General features: G+C 38.1%; 1 protein-coding gene across 1 annotated transcript in view; it reads left to right on the top strand.

Moving 5' to 3' along the window:
- The window catches only part of PJA2 (praja ring finger ubiquitin ligase 2), a 71,361-nt gene that overhangs the window by 16,414 nt on the left and 30,109 nt on the right, over positions 1 to 24,838 (top strand). Inside the window, exons 2-5 of the mRNA XM_055565879.1 lie at positions 4,256 to 4,373; positions 7,415 to 7,615; positions 9,249 to 10,299; positions 21,338 to 21,523. Of these exons, the coding sequence (XP_055421854.1) occupies positions 4,343 to 4,373; positions 7,415 to 7,615; positions 9,249 to 10,299; positions 21,338 to 21,523 (1,469 nt within the window). The 5' untranslated portion in view covers positions 4,256 to 4,342. The remainder of the gene's footprint in view (positions 1 to 4,255; positions 4,374 to 7,414; positions 7,616 to 9,248; positions 10,300 to 21,337; positions 21,524 to 24,838) is intronic.

The raw sequence follows: 24,838 nt of genomic DNA, 5'->3' as shown, positions 1-24,838 counted from the left end.
GGGGGAGCCTGGTGGGCTGCTGTCTGTGGGGTCGCACAGAGTCGGACACGACTGAAGCGACTTAGCAGCAGCAGCAGGACTTATCTAAACAGCTGGCCTAGATAAAATAGAGATAATTGATATCCACAGAGAGATTCAAGTTTACGTTTTATTCGTAAGACAAGAACCACTATTGAAAATGACAATGATGATTGAAGAAGCAGGGAACAAGAAACACAAGAAATCTGAAAAATTATTGTAGAGAATATTAGAAAGCCAGAAATACAAAAGTACATGAAATCTATCATTTTGTACATTGAAAATGAGAAAGAAAAGTTTAGAGACAAAGAATTAAACTCCGTGGGCCAAATACAGAGAAAATAAGGAAAGAAAAAAGAATGAGAAAATTTTATGTGAGTCTTTAAAGCAACCCTACTAGTGCTATGTGATAGAAATTTTTTAAATGGCCAAAGAAGGTCCTTGTGAAATATAGAATACCATTTCTTGAGAGAAAATCCTAGTTATTCCATAAATAAAAATTGTTTTACTTACAAAAGAATGAGAAATAAACTGACAGGACAGTTTCTTAACAGCAACATGGGCCTGTTAGAAAGCAGTGCCCTTTAGAAGTTGGAAAAATGATTTTGTTTTGAACAGAAGTCAAGAGTGTGATGGAAAGAGGAAATATTTTGATGTGTAAAGACTCAACTTTTACCTACTTACATAAAACTGCTAAAACAATTACTTGAGAATCTACTAATAAAGACAAAAGGAACACACCCCTGTTCCTGAAACAAGGTAAAGAGGGGAGAACATGGGTTTCAAATCAGGGGACCTAACTCAAACACAACCAGAAGATAGCCCAGAAGTAGTCGGATCTTGAAAGCAAGTAGCCTTAGTTTTTATCAGGAAGTTGGAGGGCTCCAAAATGAATCTTTTAGAAAGAAATGGATTTATGTTGAAAAAAAGTATGATTAAGAAACAGGGAGCTTTTAATGATTTCTGTACTCTTAGCACCTCTCTCTCTCAACGGCATGCTCTGATGCGGCTTCTGTGTTCAGCGTTCTACCAAAGACAACGTTGTCAAGAGCTCCAGTGACCTTCCCTGTTGCTTGGTCTGGGGTCAGTTACAGATCCTCGCCATGCTTTTCTTGTAGCAGCAGTTTGGCCCAGTGGATCAGTTCTCTGGTCTGAAGTGCTTTCTTCATTGGCATCCACACTCCTAGAGTTTTTTCGTTCTCTCACCTGCCTCTCTCACTGGTTGGTTAGTTTTCCGGGTACTTCTTTTCCCCTGACTTCTTAATTTTAGGGGCCATCTCTAACAAACCCTTTTTGAATATTAATCTATATCCTGATAACTCCCAAATTATACTGGCAGTTCAGAATTCTGCAGTCAACTCCAGCCTTTTATTTAACATTTCTACTTGGATATCTAGTAGATACCTCAGATTTGACACATCCAGAAGTAAACTAGGTATACTTTCTCCAAACCTGCTTCTTCCACAAATTTCCTACATCAGGTAATGACCTGTCTGTTTTTCTAGTTGCCTGGGCTGTAAAACAAGAATCAACCTCAGATTCTGACCTTCCTTCATAACCTATATCAGAAAATTTTGTTGCCTCTGCTTTCAAAATATATCCACAATCTGGTAAATTCGCACTGCCTCTATTTTTACCCTGGTCCAAACCACTGTGATCTCTTGTCAGTATTTTCATAGCTTTCTAACCAGTCTCCCTACCTTTGACCATGTTCCCCTTCAGTCTAAACACAGTAGCCAGAGTGTTCCTTTTAAAACAAGTTAGGTAATGTCTCCTCTGAGAACTATTTGGTGGTTTTCCATCTCACTAAGAATAACACCTACATTTCTTATATTGGGCTTCCCTGGTAGCTCAGCTGGTAAAGAATCTGCCTGCAATGCAGGAGACTCCAGTTCAATTCCTGGGTCAGGAAGATCCTCTAGAGAAGGGATAGGCTACCCACTCCAGGATTCTTGGGTTTCCCTGGTGGCTCAGCTGGTAAAGAATCGGCCTGCAATGCGGGAGACCTGGGTTCGATCCCTGGGTTGGGAAGATCCCCTGGAGAAGGGAAAGGCTATCCACTCCAGTATACTGGCCTGGAGAATTCCATGGACAGTCCATGGGGTTGCAAAGCGTCAGACATGACTGAGTGACTTTCACTTTGACTTTCTGGTCTTACCTTGTAAAGACTTATGTGATCAGTTCCATTTCACTCCCCCATCCATAATTTACTTTCTGACCTCATTTGTTACTTTCTTGCTCATTCCACCCCAGACCTTCTTGCCATGGTCACTTCTGGGAATCTTCACCTCAGAGTCTCCTTTTATACTGCTGAGGATGTTCTTTACCGCACATGGGGCTCCCTCTCTCACGGGTATTTGCCCAATGATCCCTTCTTGGTGAAGCCTTCCCTAACTATGCTGTTTTAAACCGCATACTCGTAGCAGCTCTCAAGTCCCTGCTCTGTTTTGCTCCATAGATGTTGTCTGTGGGCTTCCCAAGTGGCTCAGTGGTAAAGAATCCGCCTGCTAATGCAGGAGACACAGGTTCAATCCCTGGATGGGAAAGATCTCCCTGGACGAGGAAATGGTGGCCTACTCCAGTGTTCTTGCCTGGAAAAGTCCCATGGACAGAGGAGCCTGGTGGGTTCCAAGTCCATGGGGTCGCAAGAAGACTGACACCACTGAGCGCCTGAGCGCGCACACACACGTGTACTGTCTAACATTTATTTCTTGTTTGTTTTGTTTAGTATCTGTACCCGTACTACAATTTTAGGAGGGCTTAAGATGGCAGGAGTATTTGTCTATTTTGGTCATTTTTATATCTTCAGCGCTGAAAATAGTGCCTGGAATATTGCCTTATTTCAAAGAAAAGGCTTTGGATAAAATATCCATGAACTTAAATCCATGGCCATCCCTTAAGTCTGCTATGTATTGTAGTGTGAATCTGTGAAGATGCAAGTTATTGCAGATTATTTTTCTTATTATTAAAACAGTATTAATCAGTTTGTATTTTTGCCAGTATGGCAGGATTATTTTTTTGATATTCCTTTCCCTTTTAGCTATTGTTAACAGTCTGACTTGATTCAGCAATATTAGAGCAGTACACAGCCTATTGCTGGGTTTATAATTTATATGGAGAACGTGTATGTATATTTTTATGTGTTCATTTGTGGCTAGCTGTGTGGCTAGACAGACAGCATATAGATCGAGACTAATTTTCAGAGCTGTCGTCTTCTGATAACTTTAAGTTGGTGGTGGGCAGTTAGCAGTAGCTCAGGTGTTAAGGTGTTGAAATAAAAAATGAAGCTCTTGCCAAACTTTAAAAAAAAGCACAGGTTGTAACTTTTAAAATACTAAATAAATGGATTAATTTCAAAACATGAAGTTTTTATATGTTACATGGTAAATTTTGTTTTCCTGATTTAGAATAGTTTCTTCTTTGGGATTAAAATATCTGGTCAGTTGACTATTCTAATAGTCAGTTTATTATTTTTTACACTTATTGTCATAAGCCATTATACATTTTTAAATGAAGTTTGTGTTCTTAGGGTTGACTTCTTTTAACAGTGGCAGAGCTAAGGGAACTTTAGTGTTTGATGGAGAAGCAAAGATAGCATAGTTTGTAGTAGATGCCCAAAGTACTATATAACATAAGTTTGGTCACATATCCCAATCCACACTTCTCCTAATATATTTGTTTGCTGCTGCTGCTGCTAAGTCGCTTCAGTCGTGTCCAACTCTGTGCGACCCCAGAGACAGCAGCCCACCAGACTCCTCTGTCCGTGGGATTCTCCAGGCAAGAACACCGGAGTGGGTTGCCATTTCCTCCTCCAATGCATGAAAGTGAAAAGTCAAAGTGAAGTCGCTTAGTCATGTCTGTCTCCTAGCGACCCCATGGACTGCAGCCCACCAGGCTCCTCCGTCCATGGGATTTTCCAGGCAAGAGTACTGGAGTGGGGTGCCATTGCCTTCTCCAATATATTTGCTTATGTACTTATAAATTATTCGTGTATTATCATCATTGTCTTTCTTAAGGATGATATGTACTTAAGGCAAGGTTTTCCGAGAGGATACTAAATGTTTTCAAATAGCCGTTTTCATAGTTTGGAGATTTTTTTTATTGCCTTATCAAATCCACTGTATATTATTGTGTTGTTATGGGCAAGTTAAGAACTTCACTAGAAGTGTTAGTTTTGGCATTTTGTTTTGTGCTTCTGTTTTATTAATGTTGTGTTTAATCTGTGGTTTCTTTGTAGGAATCTTCTGCAGCTTATCCATTGTGTGAGTAAAAACTAAATCACATCCATAATTCCACTGAACTGGGCACACGGAAACTGCCATATATGTCACAGTACATTGAAAAAGAGCCAGCAGGTAAGCAAAGTCTGTGTTGGTTACTCTAGACTGAGGACTTCGTATTTTCCCCTCTGGATTCCTTGTGTACTGTATATGATGTTTAATCTTGGTCTTATTTAAGGCCAGTTTCAATCCATGTACTGAATATTTATAAAGCTTAATTTCTAATGTTTTATACAGTCAGATCAGATCAGATCAGGTGCTCAGTCGTGTCCGACTCTGCGACCCCATGAATCACAGCACACACAGAAATGAGTATAAATAGAAATTGTTAATATTTTCTTTTCCTACCCCCTTGGCATCTATTGTGGTTTATACTTTGGAGACTATTTATTTGGAGGTGTTGTTAAAGATACTGGTTCTGCAGTCATCAGTTTAGTTCACTCGCTCAGTCGTGTCCAACTCTTTGTGACCCCATGGACTGCAGCATGCCAGGCCTCCCTGTTCATCACCAACTCCTGGAGTTCACCCAGACTCGTCCGTTGAGTCAGTGATGCCATCCAACCATCCCATCCTCTGTTGTCCCCTTCTCTTCCTTCCTTCCATCTTTCCCAGCATCAGGGTCTTTTCAAATGAGTCAGCTCTTGCATCAGGTGGCCAAAGTATGGGAGTTTCAGCTTCAGCATCAGTCCTTCCAATGAACACTCAAGACTGATTTCCTTTAGGATGAACTGGTTGGATCTCCTTGCAGTCCAAGGGACTCTAGAGTCATCTCCAACATCACAGTTCAGAAGCATCAGTTCTTCGGCGCTCAGCTTTCTTTATAGTCCAACTCTCACATCCATACATGACTACTGGTAAAACCATAGCCTTGACTAGATGGGCCTTTGTTGGCAAAGTAATGTCTCTACTTTTTAACATGCTGTCTAGGTTGGTCATAGCTTTTCTTCCAAGGAGAGTGTCTTTTAATTTCATGGCTGCAGTCATCATCCGCAGTGATTTTGGAGCCCAGAAAAATAAAGTCAGCCACTGTTTCCACTGTTTCCCCATCTATTCGCCATGAAGTGATGAGACTGGATGCCATGATCTTAGTTTTCTGAATGTTGAGCTTTAAGCCAACTTTTTCACTCTCCTCTTTCACTTTCATCAAGAGGCTCTTTAGTTGTTCTTTACTTTCTGCCATAAGGGTGGTGTCCTCTGCATATCTGAGGTTATTGATATTTCTCCTGGCAATCTTGATTCCAGCTTGTGCTTCCTCCAGCCCAGCGTTTCTCATGATGTACTCTGCATATAAGTATGACAGTATACAGCCTTGACATACTTCTTTCCTGATTTGGAACCAGTCTGTTGTTGCATGTCCAGTTCTAACTGTTGCTTCCTGACCTGCATACAGATTTCTTAAGCAAGCAGGTCAGGTGGTCTGGTATTCCCATCTCTTTCAGAATTTTCCACAGTTTATTGTGATCCACACAGTCCAAGGCTTTGGCATAGTCAGTTAAGCAGAAGTAGATGTTTTTCTGGAACTCGCTTGCTTTTTCTATGATCAAGCGGATGTTAACAATTTGATCTCTGGTTCCTCTGCCTTTTCTAAATCCAGCTTGACCATCTGGAAGTTCACGATTCATGTATTGCTGAAGCCTGGCTTGGAGAATTTTGAGCATTACTTTACTAGTGTGTGAGATGAGTGCAGTTGTGTGGTAGTTTGAGCATTCTTTGGCATTGCCTTTCTTTGGAATTGGTATTTGTGCTTAGAAGCAATTATATTTTTTATTTTAATACCCTAAAACAGAAATATGTAACTTTAATTTACTGATTATTCCATATACTGTGAGGAAATATTTTGTTTATTAGTTCCTGCATAATATAGGTAAAATCCAGGTGACTAAGCAAATTTATTCTATGTGTAGATGTGAGATAATGTTCTACTTAGTAAAAGATGCTAATCTTTGCTGTTATATATCCCTTAGGCATCAGAACTTAGTACTTGAGTTGTTCAGATGTTTTTGACTTTTCTTACCATGCGTATAACATTGGTAGTTTTGAAAAGTTTGACTTGGTTCACCACTGTTTTCTTTTGGAGAGTTTTACTTGACCCTAATCTTTGGGATATATTTTATTGTGGTCCAGTTGGTTCTTTGTAATAGTACAGATAGCATTAAAGAAATTACTTGTGAGAAACCTAGACAGCATATTAAAAAGCAGAGACATTACTTTGCTGACAAAGGTCCGTATAGCCAAAGCTGTGGTTTTTCCAGTAATCATGTGTGGATGTGAGTTGGACTATAAAGAAGGCTGAGCGCCAAAGAATTCATGTTGCTTTTGAACTGTCATGTTGGAGAAGACTCTTGAGAGTCCCTTGGACTGCAAGGAGATCCAACCAGTCCATCCTAAAGGAGATCAGCCCTGGGTGTTCATTGGAAGGACTCATGTTGAAGCTGAAGCTCCAGTACTCTGACCAGTTGATATGAAGAGCCATTAGAAAAGACCCTGATACTGGGAACGATTGAAGGCGGGAGGAGAAGACGATAGAGGATGAGATGGCTGGATGGCATCACCGACTCGATGGACATGAGTCTGAGCAAACTCTGGGAAATAGTGAAGGACAGGGAATCCTGGTGTGCTGCAGTCCATGGGGTCACAAAGAATCAGACATGACTAAACAACTGAACAGCAATTTGACTGGAATTTATTCACTTTTAATGTCATTGAAACCATTATATTATATGCAAGTAATTCACTCAACGAATTTGTATTGAGCAGTTATACATAAGGTACTTAGATACTATTTGAAGGATCATTCGCCAATCCTTTAGCAGCTTTTACAGTATAGTAATTTGGCATGTGGAAAAAATTTGGAGTAGGTTATGTTATAAAAAGCTGCAATACCTTAAAGGAATCAAGAAAAGATATTTGGGGGAGGGATGAAGGGGGTCACGTAACTCAGAAAGTAATATTTCATGCTTATTTTTCAAGTTAGTTTTATATTACTCGTAAGGGGCACTTGGTGTTCAGTAGCATATGATTTGACAGATAATAGCATGCATATATGTTGAAACAGTACCCCAAATGTCACAACGAAAGCCATTGCTGTGCCTCTTATTTTTAACTCTGTTTTTCAGCAATGGATCAAGACTCTAGCAAGGCTGCCTGGCCGAAACCAGCAGGTGGATATCAGACAATCACAGGCAGGAGATATGGCAGAAGACATGCATATGTCAGTTTCAAACCATGTATGACCAGGCATGAAAGAAGCTTAGGTCGGGCTGGCGATGACTATGAAGTGTTGGAGCTGGATGATGTTCCAAGAGCCAGTTCCTCAGGTACGCAGCCTGGGGTTATTTAAAAGCTGTTAATAGCAATGTAAACATTGATCTTGTGATGCTTGAAATAGTGAGTGGATTTTACGTGTGTCTTGAGTATAAATGCTGTACATTTCCTATCAAGAATTTCTATTTTAAATTTTCTATAAGCTTAATAGTATATACATAGAAGAAAGTAGAGCATGGCCAGTCGTTAATCTGTAACTGCATTGTCATTGCAGTGATTGCATTGTCGTATCATTTCGCCAGTGGAAATGTTCAAGGAAAAAAATTGTTTTTTTAAATGTGCACTGAGTATATTCTCCCCTGCATATTACGTTTAAATAGCTTTTTTTGTTGTTTGGTTTTATTTGTATTTCTAAATAATTTAACTTGGTTATTTTGATATTTTTAGAATCATTATATAAAATACAAAGGTCAAGTAATAGTTATTTAATTAAAATGCCTTAATTATTCATTACTCAAAAAGTATTTTGCAGGTATCCATGTACTGTGGCTTCCCAGGTGGCTCAGTGGTGAAGAAACCGCCTGCCAATGTGGCGAGGCGGGTTCGATCTCTGGGTCGGGAAGATCTGGAGTAGGAAATGGCAGCCCACTCCAGTATTCTTGCCTGGGAAATCCCATGGACAGAAGAGCCTGGTAGGCTGCAGTCCACGGGGTCGCAAAGAGTTGGTCACACTTAACAACTAAAGAATAACAACGATCCATGTGCTATAACTACACATTTTTGGACTGGAATGTCAGTTTCCTTTTATCCTGAGCAAACTTGATAATTCTAGGGTTGGTTTTTTTCTGTCATTTATGTTCAAGAATATGAATTATTAGCTAAGGTCATTCTGCTAAAGAAGCCTTTTTGTGATATGACAGGACTTAACTTTATTTATAAAATTTTGTTTCAACAGGTCTTGGTGTCTTTATTTTTTCTAGTTATACATTAGTGTAAAAGATAGTTGTGCTGAAAGTAATTTGTAGGGTATATTGCATTTTACTCTTGTCTCATAGTTCTTAGAAACTATGATAAAGAGAATCAATATATTGACTTTTTTGTTGTTTTTCAGTCATAGCTGTAATGTAACTGAAGTTAACTCATTGTAGATATGTTATAACAGTTCATTTTGGGGATAGAAATTTTAATATTATGTATCTAGTGACTGAGATATAATCTTCTGAATTGACATATAACACAGTCTGATTTCTGTTAGATCTGCTGTTCTTATAGCTATTCTAAACACTTTAAAGAAATCTACATGTAATAAAATAATTTTAAGTTTGAATTGCCCATTCCAACAACGGGAAGAGTAGATTGATTACCCTGTGACTTCTCTCAGGTCTTTCATTAGTTTCTCTTTTAAATATCTTGTTTAGAACGTTTTAAGTATTAGGATTTGGGTGAAAAACCTGCAGAAGATGTCCGAGAGAGAGGATATTGAGAGGCTATACAATGGCATAAATGAACTCATAGGGTAACCAGTCTGCCCCTCCCAGTTAAGTTAGGGAGTGTAGAAGCACCAGTCAGAGAAATTCACTCATATTCTCAAATAGGTAATAATTGGTATGGTTTCTAGTTAAAGAGTCATTATTAAATGTTATCTAAATTAACCCCTCTAAATATGTTTTCTTTTGTTCTGTGAAGGTTCCAGTCCACTGGATCAAGTTCATTCTTCTGTACCCAGTGACCCTTTATTTGAAAAAAGTGAAGCAGAAATTCCCATTTGTGATACAGCATTGAACCAAACCATTGCGAGCACTCCATCCTTTGCTGCAGTGCGTCATAGCGAGGAAGGCAGGGAGCCCTTAGGGAGCAGCACAGATCTGCACAGTCACTCTGAGGGAGAGTGTACTCCAGGAGTCTGTAATGCTTCAGGCGTCCAGCATGGAGTTACATTGGCTCATACTGACTCTTACGACCCAGACGGCAGACACGGAGAGGATAATGGCCATCTTCAGCTCTCTGCAGGCGTTGTGGAAGGTGGCAGCTATCAGGCAGCACTGGGTGATACGGTATTTGAGCTGGAAAATGGAGAGGCAGAGGCATACACTGGTCTCTCACCAACAGCTCCCTCTTTCAACTGTGAATTAAGAGATGCGTTTGGAGAGGTAGATTCAGCACCTTTAGTGGAAAGATCTACTTATAATACTGAGTTTGTCAATCAGAACAATCAGGAATTTCAGACGTCCTCTTCTGAAGATGAAGTGGTTAGAAAGAAACAACAAAATAATACTAGCCAGGAGAGACAAAGAGAAAATTCAACTGAAGATTCAGCCTGTGCTCCCAGGCATATTTGCAGTGAACAAAACGCCAGTGATAAGGGCAAAAACCAGGGCAATTCTCTTGAGCAGGTGGTGAGGCCCAAAGTTAGGAAAGTGATAAGTTCAAGCCAGGTGGACCCAGAATCAGGTTTGAATAGGCATGAGGCCAAACAAAGAAGTGTTCAGAGGTGGAGAGAGGCTTTGGAAGTTGAGGAAAATGGCTCAGATGACCTCTTAATAAAATGCGATGAGTATGATGGAGAACATGACTGTATGTTCTTGGATCTGCCTTTCGCAAGAGTCACGCAGAGGGACACAGAGGATCGCCAGCTAGCAGCGGAAGGCGGAGCCCCAGCAAGGCAAGGGGCTGTGGAGAGCACGTTTTGGAATGGCTGTGGGGATTATTACCAACTGTATGACAAAGATGAAGACAGGTGAGTTTTGTGCAGTGCTTTGTGAGATTGTATAGTGAGCAAAGTGGTTTATTTTCTAGTACCACTTACCATTGGAAAAGACCCTGATGCTGGCAGGGATTGGGGGCAGGAGGAGAAGGGGACGACAGAGGATGAGATGGCTGGATGGCATCACCAACTCGATGGACATGAGTCTGAGTGAACTCTGGGAGTTGGTGATGGACAGGGAGGCCTGGCGTGCTGCAATTCATGGGGTCTCAAAGAGTCAGACACGACTGAGCGGCTGAACTGAACTGACTGACCATTTATGTTTGGTGGATGGGCTCTCTGGCATGGTCATGGAATTAGCTATTTTGACTTATCACATATTTTTATTTACCCATTGCTAACCATGCATACTGGTTAGTTTTTCATAGAAACGCTCTCTGAGGTGTTTCAGTAGTTTATGGATCTTAAAAGTTCAGGTAATAACTATTCATTATTAAAAAAGGATAGCGATACTAATTATTTCAATTCGTGGTATTTCAGTTAATACTGATAATATGCAAGGTAAACATTTGTTGTATTTTTAAAAATTTCTTAATGTTAAGCCAGTCTGGATTTAAAATGTGGTTAAGATCAAGGAAATTTTGGTTGATAATATTGTGTTAACTTTGCCAATATTTATTAATATCACCTGTTTATTCTTCCTGTTGCTGTTCCTATCAGTTTATTTTTTATTTATTTTTATTTGGCATTTATTTTTCATTAGTAACTTTATGTGGTACATTTGTTATTTTCCACATTTGTAGATGAAACTGAGACATAAGAGTATTTACTAACTTTCTAAGGTCAGAAAGCTAGTAAAAGGTGGACCTGGAATTTGATTGTCTACTTACTAACTCCAGGCTCTCTGTTCTTCACCACTGTAGTTTACTGTTTTGAAGAGAACATATAACTTTTCTTATAAGAAGCATTCTGATTCCTCTTACATAGATTGCTTTTTTCCCATACTGTAAGACAACAGAAAGAACAGAGAAATGAAGAATTTCTTTGTCCAGCTGCTGACTTTTCAGTACCCCAGAGTCTAGACTTTTATCTATTCTTTTACGCTTGTGGTAACCCTTGGAATGCTCAATTGCAGTGCAATTTCAAGATTTTATCAATTTAAAAAAATAGTTGTTTTTTTTTTTAACTAGAAAGTTCTGCAAAGGAAGAAATTTATCCTTGTGAATATGAATGCATTTTATATATTTTCTTTCACATCATAAAATTAATAAAATTGTCTTGATTTTTGGGGGGGGATGTATAAATTAAGCTTCCATAATAAAGCATATGTAACTTGTAGAAATAGTTGAAATATTTCTACTGTTGTCTTGAAGTTAAGAACTTGTGCCTGACTGACTTCTGCTTTTTCAGTTTAGGTGCAGTCTTTTATCCAAAATCCATAAAGTTGTAAAAACAGAAATTGACCACAAAACCTGACTAGTCTTGATTGCAGATCTAGATCTGAACTAAAATTAGGCCCTTTTTCAAGTATTCATACATTTTACTGCAGAAATATGAAAACATTTGATTTCTGGTGCTGGCTTAGACTCCCATTGGTAATGTTAGGTAGTATTTCTAAATCTTGCGGAGGGGAGGTTGAAGTTCTAAATTCTGAAACATACTCAGCCCTAAGGTTTTTGGATTGGATTGTGAACATCTGTTAGACCTTTAGATTACTATTAAAAACAACTTAATAATCCTAGATATCTTATGATTTGAAAGTATAAGGTTGGTGTACTTTTTTTTACCACATTTTTGCTTTTTTGAAGAAAATCATTTAGCTTGACTATGCTTTCTCCACTATAGACACATTAATCAAAAATAAAAACCTCTTTAGTTTGCATTTTGTAGTCAAGCCTAATGTCATCTAATGAAGTTGCTGAAATATTTATGCTATTTGCCAACCACCAGAAAAAGGATAGTTTTGAGTCTGCGAGGTTTTTGTATTTTCTCTGCTTTAAAAAAAAACTTAAAGATGATATACCTGAAGAGTTTTCTCATCATATTAATAGTATAATAGCTACAAGTAGAACTCTTTTATCAAGAAAATAAACTAAAATTTACTGTGACATTTTAAGGTATAGGATTTTTTTGGCCATTTAAAAATACATAGTTTATTCTTTATTAGTAGAAAATATTTTAAAGAATGTATGTTTGCTTCCCTGAAAAATTCTAAATGATCATTTAATCACATGTGAAACATTATACTTTATGGGATAAGCATTGCAGCTGGTAGAGTTGCTCTGAGCTGTTTGACAGGAACTGAACACCACCTTATTAAATTAGAACTGCAAGGGGAATTTTAATAGGCAGTGTATAATTACCAGACTTGGAATTAGACCAAAGAGCTAAGGTTCATACTCGGCTTTTTTGAAACATACCCTGAGAATGTTAATAACTGTTTGAGCACAAGATCTTGAGTTTAAAAGAGCCTTTTGCCCATGGCAGCAGATTTTAACCTTGGGCCTAATTGTTCTGAAAAGAGGTGTGCCATCTCCTGACCACTTCTTACAGTACTTAAGTTTTTTTTCAGAGTTTTTCTGTCCCTAGGCCTTAACTTTGCTTAAAAGGTAAGAAACCTTACCTTATCTAATGTAAACATGTCAGGACAACTTTTTGTTGTTGATGACTTGGGGAGAATGAAAGGAATATTACTTATAGTTGATGTTGATTTATTTAAAAAGAATTTATTGAATTCCTCCTAAAGGTCACATTTTGTTCTAGGTACTCTGTAAATACAAATAATAGTGATCCCTGTTGCCTTGATCTTCATCAGCCTTATGAGAAAGACAGAATATACAGATAGTTACCATGAGGCTAAATGAAGCTCCTTTCCTCTCCTATGTGTTAGTTGAAAGCTGTGAAGAAAGCTCCTCTGATCATACTATCTCGCAACAAGTGAAATATCTATGAACAGCCAAAGCAAAGAACTGTAAGCACATACTCTAATATTTTAGCAAAACTTTTTATCTTGTTTCCAAGTTCATAGTTTAAAAGGAATAAATCGGGGATAAATAACTTTGTTCCTCAGGCATACCTAGAGAGTCATAGATTACAGTATTTTGTAAGTATACATATATCTACATTTATCTCCTCCCTCTTGAGTCTCCTCCCCACCACCCCCATCCCACCCCTCTAGATGGTCACAGAGCACTGAGCTTGAACTCCCTTTGTTACACAGCACCTGCCCACTAAGTGTCTGTATATTTCAGTGCTACTCTTCTCAATTTGTCCCACTTTCTCCTTTCCTCACTGTGTCCACAAGTCTGTTCTCTATGCTTGCATCTCTGTTCCAGCCCTGCAAATAGGTTCATCAGTACCATTTTTCTAGATTCCATATATCTGTGATTTTATATTTGCTTTTCTCTTTCTGACTTGCTTCACTGTGCATAATAGGCTCTAGGTTCATCCACGTCAATTCAGCTGACTCAAATTTTTTCCTTTTTATGGGTGAGTAATATTCCACCGTATATACGCACAACTTCTTTATCCATTCACCTCTCGATGGATGACTGGTTGCTTCCGTGTCCTGGCTGCTGTAAACAGTGCTGCCGTGAACGTTGGGGTGCATGTAGCTTTTTTGAATATGATAGAAAAACCATACATGCAAAGTCCATCACGCCAGATGCCAGGCTGGATGAAGCACAAGCTGGAATCAAGATTGCTGGGAGAATTGTCAGTAAGCTCAGAGATGCAGATGACACCACCCTTATGGCAGAAAGCAGAGAGGAACTATAGAGCCTCTTGATGAAGGTAGAAGACGAGAGTGGAAAAGCTGACTTAAAACTCAGCATTCAGAAAACTAAGATCATGACATCTGGTCCCATCACTTCATGGCAAATAGATGGGGAAACAGTGGCAACAGTGTCAGAGGCTTTATTTTCTTGGGCTCCAGAATCACTGAGGACAGCGTCTACAGCCATGAAATTCAAAGATGCTCCTTGGAAGAAAAGCTACGACACACCTAGGTGGTGTTTTAAAAAGCAGAGATATTACTTTGCTGACGAAGGTCCATATAGTAGTCAAAAGTTGTGGTTTTTCCATTAATCATGTACGGCTGTGAGAGTTGGACTATAAAGAAGGCTGAGCATGAAAGAATTGATGTTTTCGAACTGTGGTGCTAGAGAAGACTCTTGAGAGTCCCTTGGACTGCAGGGAAATCCAACCAGTCAATCCTAAAGGAAATCAGCCCTCAGTATCCACTGTAAGGACTGATGCTGAAACTGAAGCTCCAGTACTTTGGCCACCTGATGCAAAGAACTGACTCATTGGAAAAGACCGTGATGCTGGAAAAGATTGAGGGCAGGAGGAGAAGGGGGCAACAGAGGGTGAGGTGGTTGGATGGCATCATCAACAATAGACGTGAGTTTGAGGAAACTCTGGGAGGTAGTGAAAGACAGGGAAACCTGGCATGCTGCAGTCCATGGGGTGGCAGAGACTCAGACACGACTGAGCAACTGAACAACGAGCAGCAACGGAAACCACATATAATTTTATTTATATGAAAAACGGTTCTTGGTTCACAATTAAATCTGTAAAGAGCGTAGTATTTGAGTAAGTTACAGTTTTCTGCTTTTGAATATAGTTCTGAATGCTAATGGAAGACAGTACTAGTGAAAGACCATGTGAAACTCACAGTGGTATTTTAGTTTTTACTTTGAGAAATTTAAAGTGTTTAACTCATGTGCTTTTATAATCAACAACAAATGAGTCCTCACTAGTCCAGGATGAATCTGTGTCGTGTTTGTTCTGTTGCTTGTTCTTGAAAAATTATTTTACGATCTTTTTCTTTTAGTTACTTATTGTCATGTCACTTAGTCGATTAACTGTGTCTCTACTTTCCCGGAGATACTGAAATAGTAGAATGTGATCCATCTTGTTTTCCGCTCCTCCGTAAGAATACATATTAGCATACTAACATAATATGTTGGTATTGGTTCCTATTTTAAATTTCTTCCGAAATTTTTTCTTTAGCAGTTGTGCCTGATGCCTTGCTTATTTATTGTCTTTACCCCTACTTTCCTTCAATTTTATAAATCCTGGGGGCAACGTTCATTGATCTTGCTTTCTCTTTTTATTACTTGCCTGTTTATGTTTTCCACTGCTGAGTTTTCAGAATAAATGTTTCACACCCACTGCTTCTTTTATTTGACTATCTACTCTTATTAAATGCCTCAATTTTAATTCCATTTATTATTTCTATATTCTCTAGTTTCCATAGCTAATTGATTTTTTACTCTGTACACATCTTCTGTGACTTCAGTGCTGCCAGTGAGCTGTTTGCTCACACTTTTCTGCTCCACGGTTTCTCTTCCACTGATCTATGTTGGATGCTTCTTTGCTTTGTCTTCTTCGGGGTCTGCAAACTTTTTTTTAAAGATTAAGCAGATAGTAAATATTTTAAGCTCTGTGGACCAAAGGGCAAAATTGAGGATATTATGTGGATACTTACATGAGCGTTTTAAAATGCAAAAAACGCCCTTAGCTTCCATGCCACTGAAAAACAGACGGGTGGGCAGATTCTGCTTTTGCACTGGGGCATAATTTGCTGAGCTCTGGTGTAAAGCTGTCAGGGGACCAGGAGACTGACAATAGTGTCAGTTTGTCTATTCAGTAAGACAGACCAGAAGGTATTGAGTAGATTTCCTTTGGTAGAGAAAGGAGGAAAATGGTGGTGTGCTGGCAGGAAATCCTATTGAAATTTCTAAGCAGGTAGGTTATACAACGAAAGAAGTAACTACCACTTTTATTAAATGTTTGCCATTTTCTGAAAATTGTGCAAAACATTTTATCTGTTTTTCATTTAAACATCACTGTAGACTTGAAAGGGAAACATTAATATCCTCATTTTACAGATGAGGAAAAGTGAACTCAGGGAAGTTCATTCATTGTCCAGGCTTGTACTATAAGTACTGAACAGATCTTAAGCTAACTGTCAGACTTCAAAGCTTGCTCTTGCCATCATCGTATTCCACCGTCAGGGTGAAAAAGGCTGTCATACATCATAGATGGAACTTCACCTGATGTTAAATACAGTATCTTGTTTCTTCAGTAAAGAAATAATCTATGGTAGGTTTTTTGCTTTTCGTAGTAAAAAATCTTAATCATAGTTAAATTTCCTTTGACTAGGTCTCTGAACCAATTTGGATTTTTAGAGATACAAATTAGTAACAGACATTAAATTGGGAAATTTGTCATAGATAATAATGTTCAGAATGAAATATTAATAGGAAATTATTGATATTACTTTTTACCATTTATATCATCCATGTGTATTAATTTCTAGAGAACATACACTAAAGAAGATTGTTAGTCCTTTTTAAATAAACTGATATCACTGAAAATTCACTATTTAAAATCACTTGATAATACAGTCTTAGTTAACTTCTAAGAGCTTACAGATACTTCACAATACAAGCAGATCTCCTTGGATGCTTTTCTGGGAAAAGAAACTGAGTTTGCACTTAAGAAAGATGCCTTTAAATGCAGCACTACAGAAGCAGCTGCATTTCAGTGGTTCAGACTGAATAAGAAGGCTAGTCTATGGATCAGTTGAAAAACAAAAGAAGCAGTGTTGTAGGGGAAGGTCTTGAAGGAATGATCTGGCCCTGAAATGAAAAAAGAAGGTGAGGTGATTGTGAAAACATTCGTGGTGGTGGGAGCAATAGTTGTGATGAAAATTCATATTTGAGGGACAGTATTTGGAATAGAGCGTATTGGAAGGAAAGTGTTGGATGTGAGAATATACTCATAACTGGGATCAGACTGTAGTAAATCATCAGTGCCATTCGAAGTTAAAACTTTTTTTTTTCTACACACTAGTATTTTTTCGAGTGGCTAAAATATATTAAATGGCACAAAGTTTTCTTAATTTTATCATTATATATTTATTTTGATGTGAATTAGAAAAAAAAATAAAGCTGGCACATCACATTTGGAACTTTACGAATATTGCTTAGGAGATAACTAAAATGCATTTAGGTAACAAAAAAAAGTATTGTTTAAAAAATGATTTCTTAATAGTTGCTGATGATACTTTTACCAGGCCCTGTTAGAATGTTTTCTGTATATTAACCCATTTACTCCTCAAATAAACTCAGTGTGATAGTGGATACTATTACTATATTCTTCTGATAGGTGACACAGTGAAGGCACAGAGACGTTAAATAACTTTTCCACAGCTAATAACTGGTGAATTCAAATCCAGGCCAACTGACTCCAGAACCTGTGTTCTCAGCTGCATTACCTTAAGGCACAGTGTTACTGGACAGCTGTAGCAAGAATTGTGAGGGCTGTAGGCAGATGGCTTATGTGTGTGAAATAAGCCTTAGTGGAGAGGAACTGTTGAAGTTCCTATATTGTTTTAATATAAATCTATTATTTATAATATTTTATTATAAAATATAATATTTTTGGAGTAACATTATAAATGTACTGTTTGATGTAAATTAAAGTGTTAGGAATATTCAGAATATGTTTTTTAATTGAGTTGACGGAGTTGGGATTAAATTTAGGGACACTAGCTAGTAAAGTAATGCTTAAAATTCTCCAAGCCAGGCTTCAGCAATACGTGAACCGTGAACTTCCTGATGTTCAAGCTGGTTTTAGAAAAGGCAGAGGAACCAGAGATCAAATTGCCAACATCCTCTGGATCATCTGAAAAAGCAAGAGAGTTCCAGAAAAACATCTATTTCTGCTTTATTGACTATGCCAAATCCTTTGACTGTGTGGATCACAATAAACTGTGGAAAATTCTGGAAGAGATGGGCATATCAGACCACCTGACCTGCCTCTTGAGAAACCTGTATGCAGGTCAGGAAGCAACAGTTAGAACTGGACATGGAACAACAGACTGGTTCCAAATAGGAAAAGGAGTACATCAAGGCTGTATATTGTCACCCTGCTTATTTAACTTATATGCAGAGTACATCATGAGAAACACTGGGCTGGAAGAAGCACAAGCTGGAATCAGATTGCCGGGAGAAATATCAATAACCTCAGATACGCAGATGACACCACCCTTATGGCGAAAGTGAAGAAGAACTAAAGAGCCTCTTGATGAAAGTGAAAGAGGAGAGTGAAAATGTTGGCTTAAAGCTCAACATTCAGAAAACTAAGGTCATGGCATCTGGTCCCATCACTTCATGGGAAATAGATGGGAAGACAGTGGAAACAGTATCAGACTTTATTTTTCTGGGCTCCAAAATCACTGCAGATGGTGACTACAGCCATGAAATTAAGACGCTTACTCCTTGGAAGGAAAGTTATGACCAACGTAGACAGCATATTAAAGAGCAGAGACATTACTTTGCCAACAAAGGTCCGTCTAGTCAAGGCTATGGTTTTTCCAGTGGTCATGTTTGGATGTGAGAGTTGGACTGTGGAGAAAGCTGAGTGCCAAAGAATTGATGCTTTTGCACTGTGGTGTTGGAGAAGACTCTTGAGAGTCCCTTGGACTGCAAGGACATCCAACCAGTCCATCCTAATGGAAGTCAGTCCTGAATATTTGTTGGAAGGACTGATGTTGAAGCTGAAACTCCAATACTTTGGCCACCTCGTGCGAAGAGCTGACTCATTTGAAAAGACCCTGATGCTGGGAAAGATTGAAGGTGGGAGAAGGGGGCGACAGAGGATGAGATGGTTGGATGGCATCACCGACTCGATGGACTTGGGTTTGGACAGGGAGGCCTGGCGTGCTGCTTTTCATGGGGTCGCAAAGAGTCGGACATGACTGAGTGACTGAACTGAACTGAGTTAATAATTGTCTTAAGTCTAGGTTTGGAGAAAACACTTGAGCCAGAGATTTTTAGGGGAAATGGAGAAAAGGGAGCTAGGATATAAGAGCCATTGAACAGAAAAAATGGGAAGTAAGAGAGGACTTAAGTGTGGGGAGTTTGTGAAGAGTCAGAGATCTATCCAGCTTAAGGGCAGGATAATACCATTAGCAGATAAAAAATCAAGAAAGGGACTTAGATAGCAGATGAATTTTGTTATAAATGCATAATTTTTAAAAGGAATGTGAAAATCTAAAAAATATTTGGTGGGGAGTTAGTGGTTATGAAAGCTTAGTATGTGGTCAGGGCTGGTGATATATGTTTAAAAAGTTACCTACTTAGAGGTGAGTGTTATATATATTGAGTAACAATGATGTTGGCCAGGTGTCTACAAACTTTCTTAAAGGGTCAGATATTAGTTATTTTAGGTTTTGCTGACTAAGAGGCAAAATCAAATATATAAAACCATTTTTGGCTCACATACCATTAAAAAGTAAAACAGGCAGCAGGGCCAGATTTGGCTAATGAGATGCATAGTTTGCCAGTCCTCAACATAAGCGTCTTAAATAAATTGATAGTTGATCATAGACATCCTTTTTATACTGAAATTTAGAGGTATTCCATCAGTTATTTCACTAATTGATAAAAGTTCAGAAGTTTCATATGTTATCTTTCTGGACAGGACCTTACTCTGAGAGAAATGTTTAATAATGAAGTTTGCTTTTAAGCAAGTGTGTTAAAAATGGCCACAAACTAATGTAGAAATCTTACCCTGCTTCTTAAACCAAAATTGGAGTTGGTAATTTAGCTATAAATTTGAGAAGCTTCATAGTCAAGGAAAGTTAGTTCAGTAAGCTCCTTTAAAACTATTTCTTTGTTTGATTTTGACACTGATACAAGTCTGAAAATGATTTACTTGATCTTAGGATATTCTTTGGACCAGAGAGGGTTTTACAGAATAGAAGCGGTGTTGGCGCATACCAGTGAAGGCCCACCTTTATTCGCTATGCCAGGGCTTTGTTCTGTCCTTCCCCAGGATATTTGTGACCCGCTGCCCATTGTTTTCTGAAAATTGGAAGTTGATTTTATTTACTTCTGTTAACTTCTCAGAGCTCAGATCAGTGCTTCTCTTTGTTAATTGCATCTTGATCTCTTGGATTCATCTGCCTATAGAAGAAGACAATACCAATTATCACTTCCTTTCAAAAACATAAAGTTTGTTATTTTTTTGTTTTCTTAAAAGTCAGTGCAAAAAAGGTAATCTTTAAGGGAATTCTTGACCAGAATGATTGATATGACTGGAAAGAGCATTTATAATTTATATTCAACACTGTTAAGTAATATTGTAGCTTTTGGTAATATAAGATGTGGCTTCCCTGGGGGCTTGGTGGTAAGCCAAGAATCCGCCTACCAATACAGGAGACACAGGTTCGATCCCTGGGTCAGAGAGATCCCCTGGAGCAGGAAATGGCAACCCACTCCGATATTCTTTCCTGGGAAAACCCACGGACAGAGGAGCCTGGCGGGCCACGTCCATGGGGTTGCAAAAGAGTTGGACACGACTTAGTGACTAAACAACAGCAAATATAAGACAACTAATGCTTCGCAAGTTGTTGAATGTAAACAAACTAACCAGTTAAATACGTATAACTAACAGTTATTTTTCTGAAATTTTTTCGTTAACCTTTTTATCACTTATTTCATTCCTTATCTAAATATTCTGTTGAGGTTTATTTTGTGTTCCTAGTCCTACCAAAGGACTTCAGTAAAGGTTTGTCAGTGCAGTTTTGTATGAATTTGCATCTTTCTCCATTGAACATGGTAATAGTGAAAATTTATTCATAGAGGATATGATATCAGTTGTGAATAGGTAATTACAAAGTTGTTGTGGATAGGTCGAGTGAGTAACAACTCTCATTATATATTCCAGATACCATTTAAATTGTGATTACTGAATAAATTAAAATTTTGTTTAGACTATGTCTAAAATATAAAGAACCTATATCTAAGCACCATGGAATTACTTTAATGAAGAAAAAATAAATTGATAATTTTATAACTTGCCATATAATATATTCATTTGAAAATGTTACATTCTGCTGAATATTTATCTCTATTTTAAAATGTGTTAAAATTGAATCGTCTGCTGATGAAACATACAGAGCATCAGTAGTCCATTCTCGACCATAATGCCCGGTTAACACTCCAAATGATAAACACACTTGTAATGACAGTTTTTTTCTGTTCTAAACTTGTAGTTCAGAATGCAGTGATGGAGAATGGTCTGCTTCTTTGCCTCATCGATTTTCTGGTACAGAAAAAGATCAGTCCTCAAGCGATGAAAGCTGGGAGACTCTGCCAGGGAAAGATGAGAACGAGCCTGAGCTGCAGAGCGACAGCAGTGGTCCCGAAGCAGAGAGCCAGGAGCTGTCTCTTCAGGAAGGGTGTGTGCCAGTAGGATTTGTGATTTTTACGTGTATTGCATGAAGTGTTACGCGTCACATTCAAATGTTGGGTATGCTGTTAATCACATTTGCAAGCCCTATGTAGGACCAGTAGATCCTGCTGAATTTTGTTATGCTTTTGGTTATTTTCCAAAGAACAATTAACTTGAAAATACTGGTAATTACAGTGTCTTCTCTTGAAGTACAGTCTGTGTTTCCATTTTGCTTTATTAAAAGAAACCGTGGGCATTTAAACGATTGTTTTGGTTAAGTCAGGTATGAGTGAGTCAGAGCCACCTGCTCCTCTGGAGATGCTGGCGAGGCGGAAGGGACGGCCGTCGGGGGAGTCAGTGGTTGTTCCTGGGGACACAGGCAGTTGTAAAAGGGGAAGTTTTACTGTTGCTGTCTGATTGCATTGGATGAGATCTCCAGTTCGTGGGTTGATGTTAAATATCTTTGTGTTTTCCTAACTTTAATGGGAATGCTATAGTGCAGAGCTTGTCAAGTTTATACTCTGAAGGGCTAGATAGTGAATATTTTCAGCTTTGTGTGTCAGTCTCTATTGGAGCTGCTCAGTTCTGTCGTTGCAGTGTAAAAGTAGCCTTAGGTAATATGTAAATGAATGGGTGTAGCTGTCTTCCAGTAAACTTGTTTTATGAAAACAGGTGGCAGGCTGGAAATAAGCTGTGGGCCATTGTTTACCAGCTCTAGCTCCACTAGTATTTCCCGGTTAAGAGAGACTCTGGTGTTTAGATTGATTTTGTACATATACAACTCATACACAAAGAATTTTTTTTGTTTTAAATCGCATTAAAGAAACTTTCCCCATTTTGTATTTTATAGGTTTCTGGTAAGAATGTTTGTTGAATTTTAAAGTCTTGTTAGCACCAATGGAAATGACATAATGATTTTTCACTTTTGGCCTAGTAATCGTGAGCAGTTATTCTGTTACTCGATTTCCTAATATTCAACTACCCTTACTTCTTATAATTAACCCAGCATGATCACATAGTCATGGTTTATTGTTGTTTTAATGAGCTGCTAGATTCTTTTTGTCAGCATTTTACATAGGATTTTTATATTAAGAGCTGTGTGAATTTTCCCTATTTGTGTGGTTTTTTTTGGTCTTGATAAGTTTGATACTTGCTTTGCTAAAAGAGTACATAAATATATATATATTTATATACATTGTATCTCCTGCTGTTTAAATAGCTTCTTATTACTTTAAAGGCTGTTGGTATTTGTTTGTGAAACCTTTCGAGCTTGGTATTTTATTTTGAGGGAGTATTTCTTTGATAATTAAAATTTCTTTATGATGATAATTGGTTCTAATTTAGTCTCATGAAATCTATTTTGGTAAATATATTTTCTTAGGAAAAAACTATTTCAACTTGGACAAACATCAAATTTTTACTTTTCAAAAAATATAAATTTCCAGTTTGAGATTAATTCTATAAGAAAATCTAGAAATAAAAAACATTAGAAAATTTGTAAAGAAAGGAATTTACAATTGGTTTTGATAATGGCAGGTTGAGGTGGTGTTTTTTCCCCCTCTTCCTGACTTTATGTTTGATCATCTTTAATTATTACTAGTTAGTTTCAGTTCAGTTGATTTCATTCGCTCAGTCGTGTCGGACTCTTTGCGAGCCCATGGACTGCAGCACGCCAGGCCTCCCTGTCCATCACCAGCTCTTGGAGCTTGCTCAAACTCATGTCCATTGAGTCAGTGATGGCATCCAACCATCTCATCCTCTGCCGTCCCCTTCTCTTCCTGCCTTCAATTAGTTAGTTTACTAAGTATTAAATTTTTTGTATGTAATTGGTGAAAAATTTCATATGTAATGTTTGGTGTGTAACTATCATGCAACAAACATTTACTGAGCGTGCAGTGTATGCCATGTGCTGAGCGTGCAGTAAGCATTGTCCTGGACCCTGGGATTGTGTCAGTAAGCAAGGCCAAGCTCCTTCATGAAGCTTACGTGATGGTGGGGGTGGCAGGCAATATGTAAGATGGAAATAATTGTAAATCACAAACTGATAATTACGGTGAAGGGAATGAAACACAAATGTAATAAAGCAACTGACAGGCGCTTATATATAGAATGGTCAGGGAGGACTTCTCTTAGGAATTGACTTCTGAACTGAGTTCTAAAAGATGAGAACTAGCAGTTGAGGAAGAGCTCTCTAGGCAGTAGGAACGATGAGAGCAGATGTGCTGAAAAGGAAAGGGCATGGCATGCCAGAAGACAGCGGGGCTGAAGCAGATGAGCGGCAGAGAGCAAGATGAGAGGGAGTGGGCAGGAACCAGGCTGAAGAACACACAGCAGCTGGAATTATTCAGAGAGCAATGAGAGTTTAAGTGTGGAGAATTAACTGATTTAACACACATTTTTAAAAGATCAAACAGCTTTGTGGAGATTGAATTGGAAAGGGACTAAAGTAAAAAAGAAGGTAAGAGTGATTTAGGCTGTGAGGGGATATCTGATAGTGAGAATTTTAAAAGGTAAACAAGTTTGGGACTATTATTGAGTTATAAATATTAGAATGAATTGGTGTGTGAGATGAGGGAGAAATCAGTCAATTATGACTGGGTATTTTGAGCAGTAGGTAGACATTAATGTCATTGACTAAGATGAGGAAGCCTGGGGAGAGAATTGGAAAGTAGGAACCCCTTTTTGGAATTTTAAGTGTGAGTTAGACATGCATTGTAGATGGCAGGAGACACGTGGATGTTTAGCTTATAAGTTTAAGGGAAGTGTCCTGAATTGTAGTTAGATGTACAGATACATGAGCACAAACAGAAACACATAGGAAGTCATCTAGTGCTTGCATCAGTATCCTATAATAAAAAATGCAGTAATTTGATTTTAAAAAACAGTAGTCAGTTGGTGAGAAGAGCAGAACTAGTATGCTGTACAGCAGTAGTGTTTCAGTTGATGGAAAAGATCAGCATTGAAGTGTATAGTTTGGGAGAGGTCTGAAAGTTAGCTTTTGACCTAAGGTAAATTTGTCCAGTAAAATTTTAAGGGTAGCCATTATAAGAATAAATACAGAGTATATGTGTTAGAAACCTGTATACAAGGAAAAAAGAAACTTGAGACATGGAAAAATAACATTTAAAGTAAATCCAAATAGCAGTAAAGAAAGGAAGAAAAAGCATTAAAACATGGAAGAAAAATAGAGATTAAAAAAAGCACTTGAGAAAAAGTTCTGTAATAAATATAAACTGTTTACTCTCTGCTTGTGGAAGATAAAGCTTCAAATCAGTTAGATTTTTTAAGTTAAATGTTGTTTATAAAACCCACACTTAAAGCA

This window comes from Bubalus kerabau, chromosome 1 (genome assembly GCF_029407905.1).
Source record: "Bubalus kerabau isolate K-KA32 ecotype Philippines breed swamp buffalo chromosome 1, PCC_UOA_SB_1v2, whole genome shotgun sequence".
NCBI lineage: Eukaryota > Metazoa > Chordata > Mammalia > Artiodactyla > Bovidae > Bubalus > Bubalus kerabau.
The sequence above is the reverse complement of the archived record's forward strand: the minus strand, read 5'-3'. Positions and strand labels throughout refer to the sequence as shown.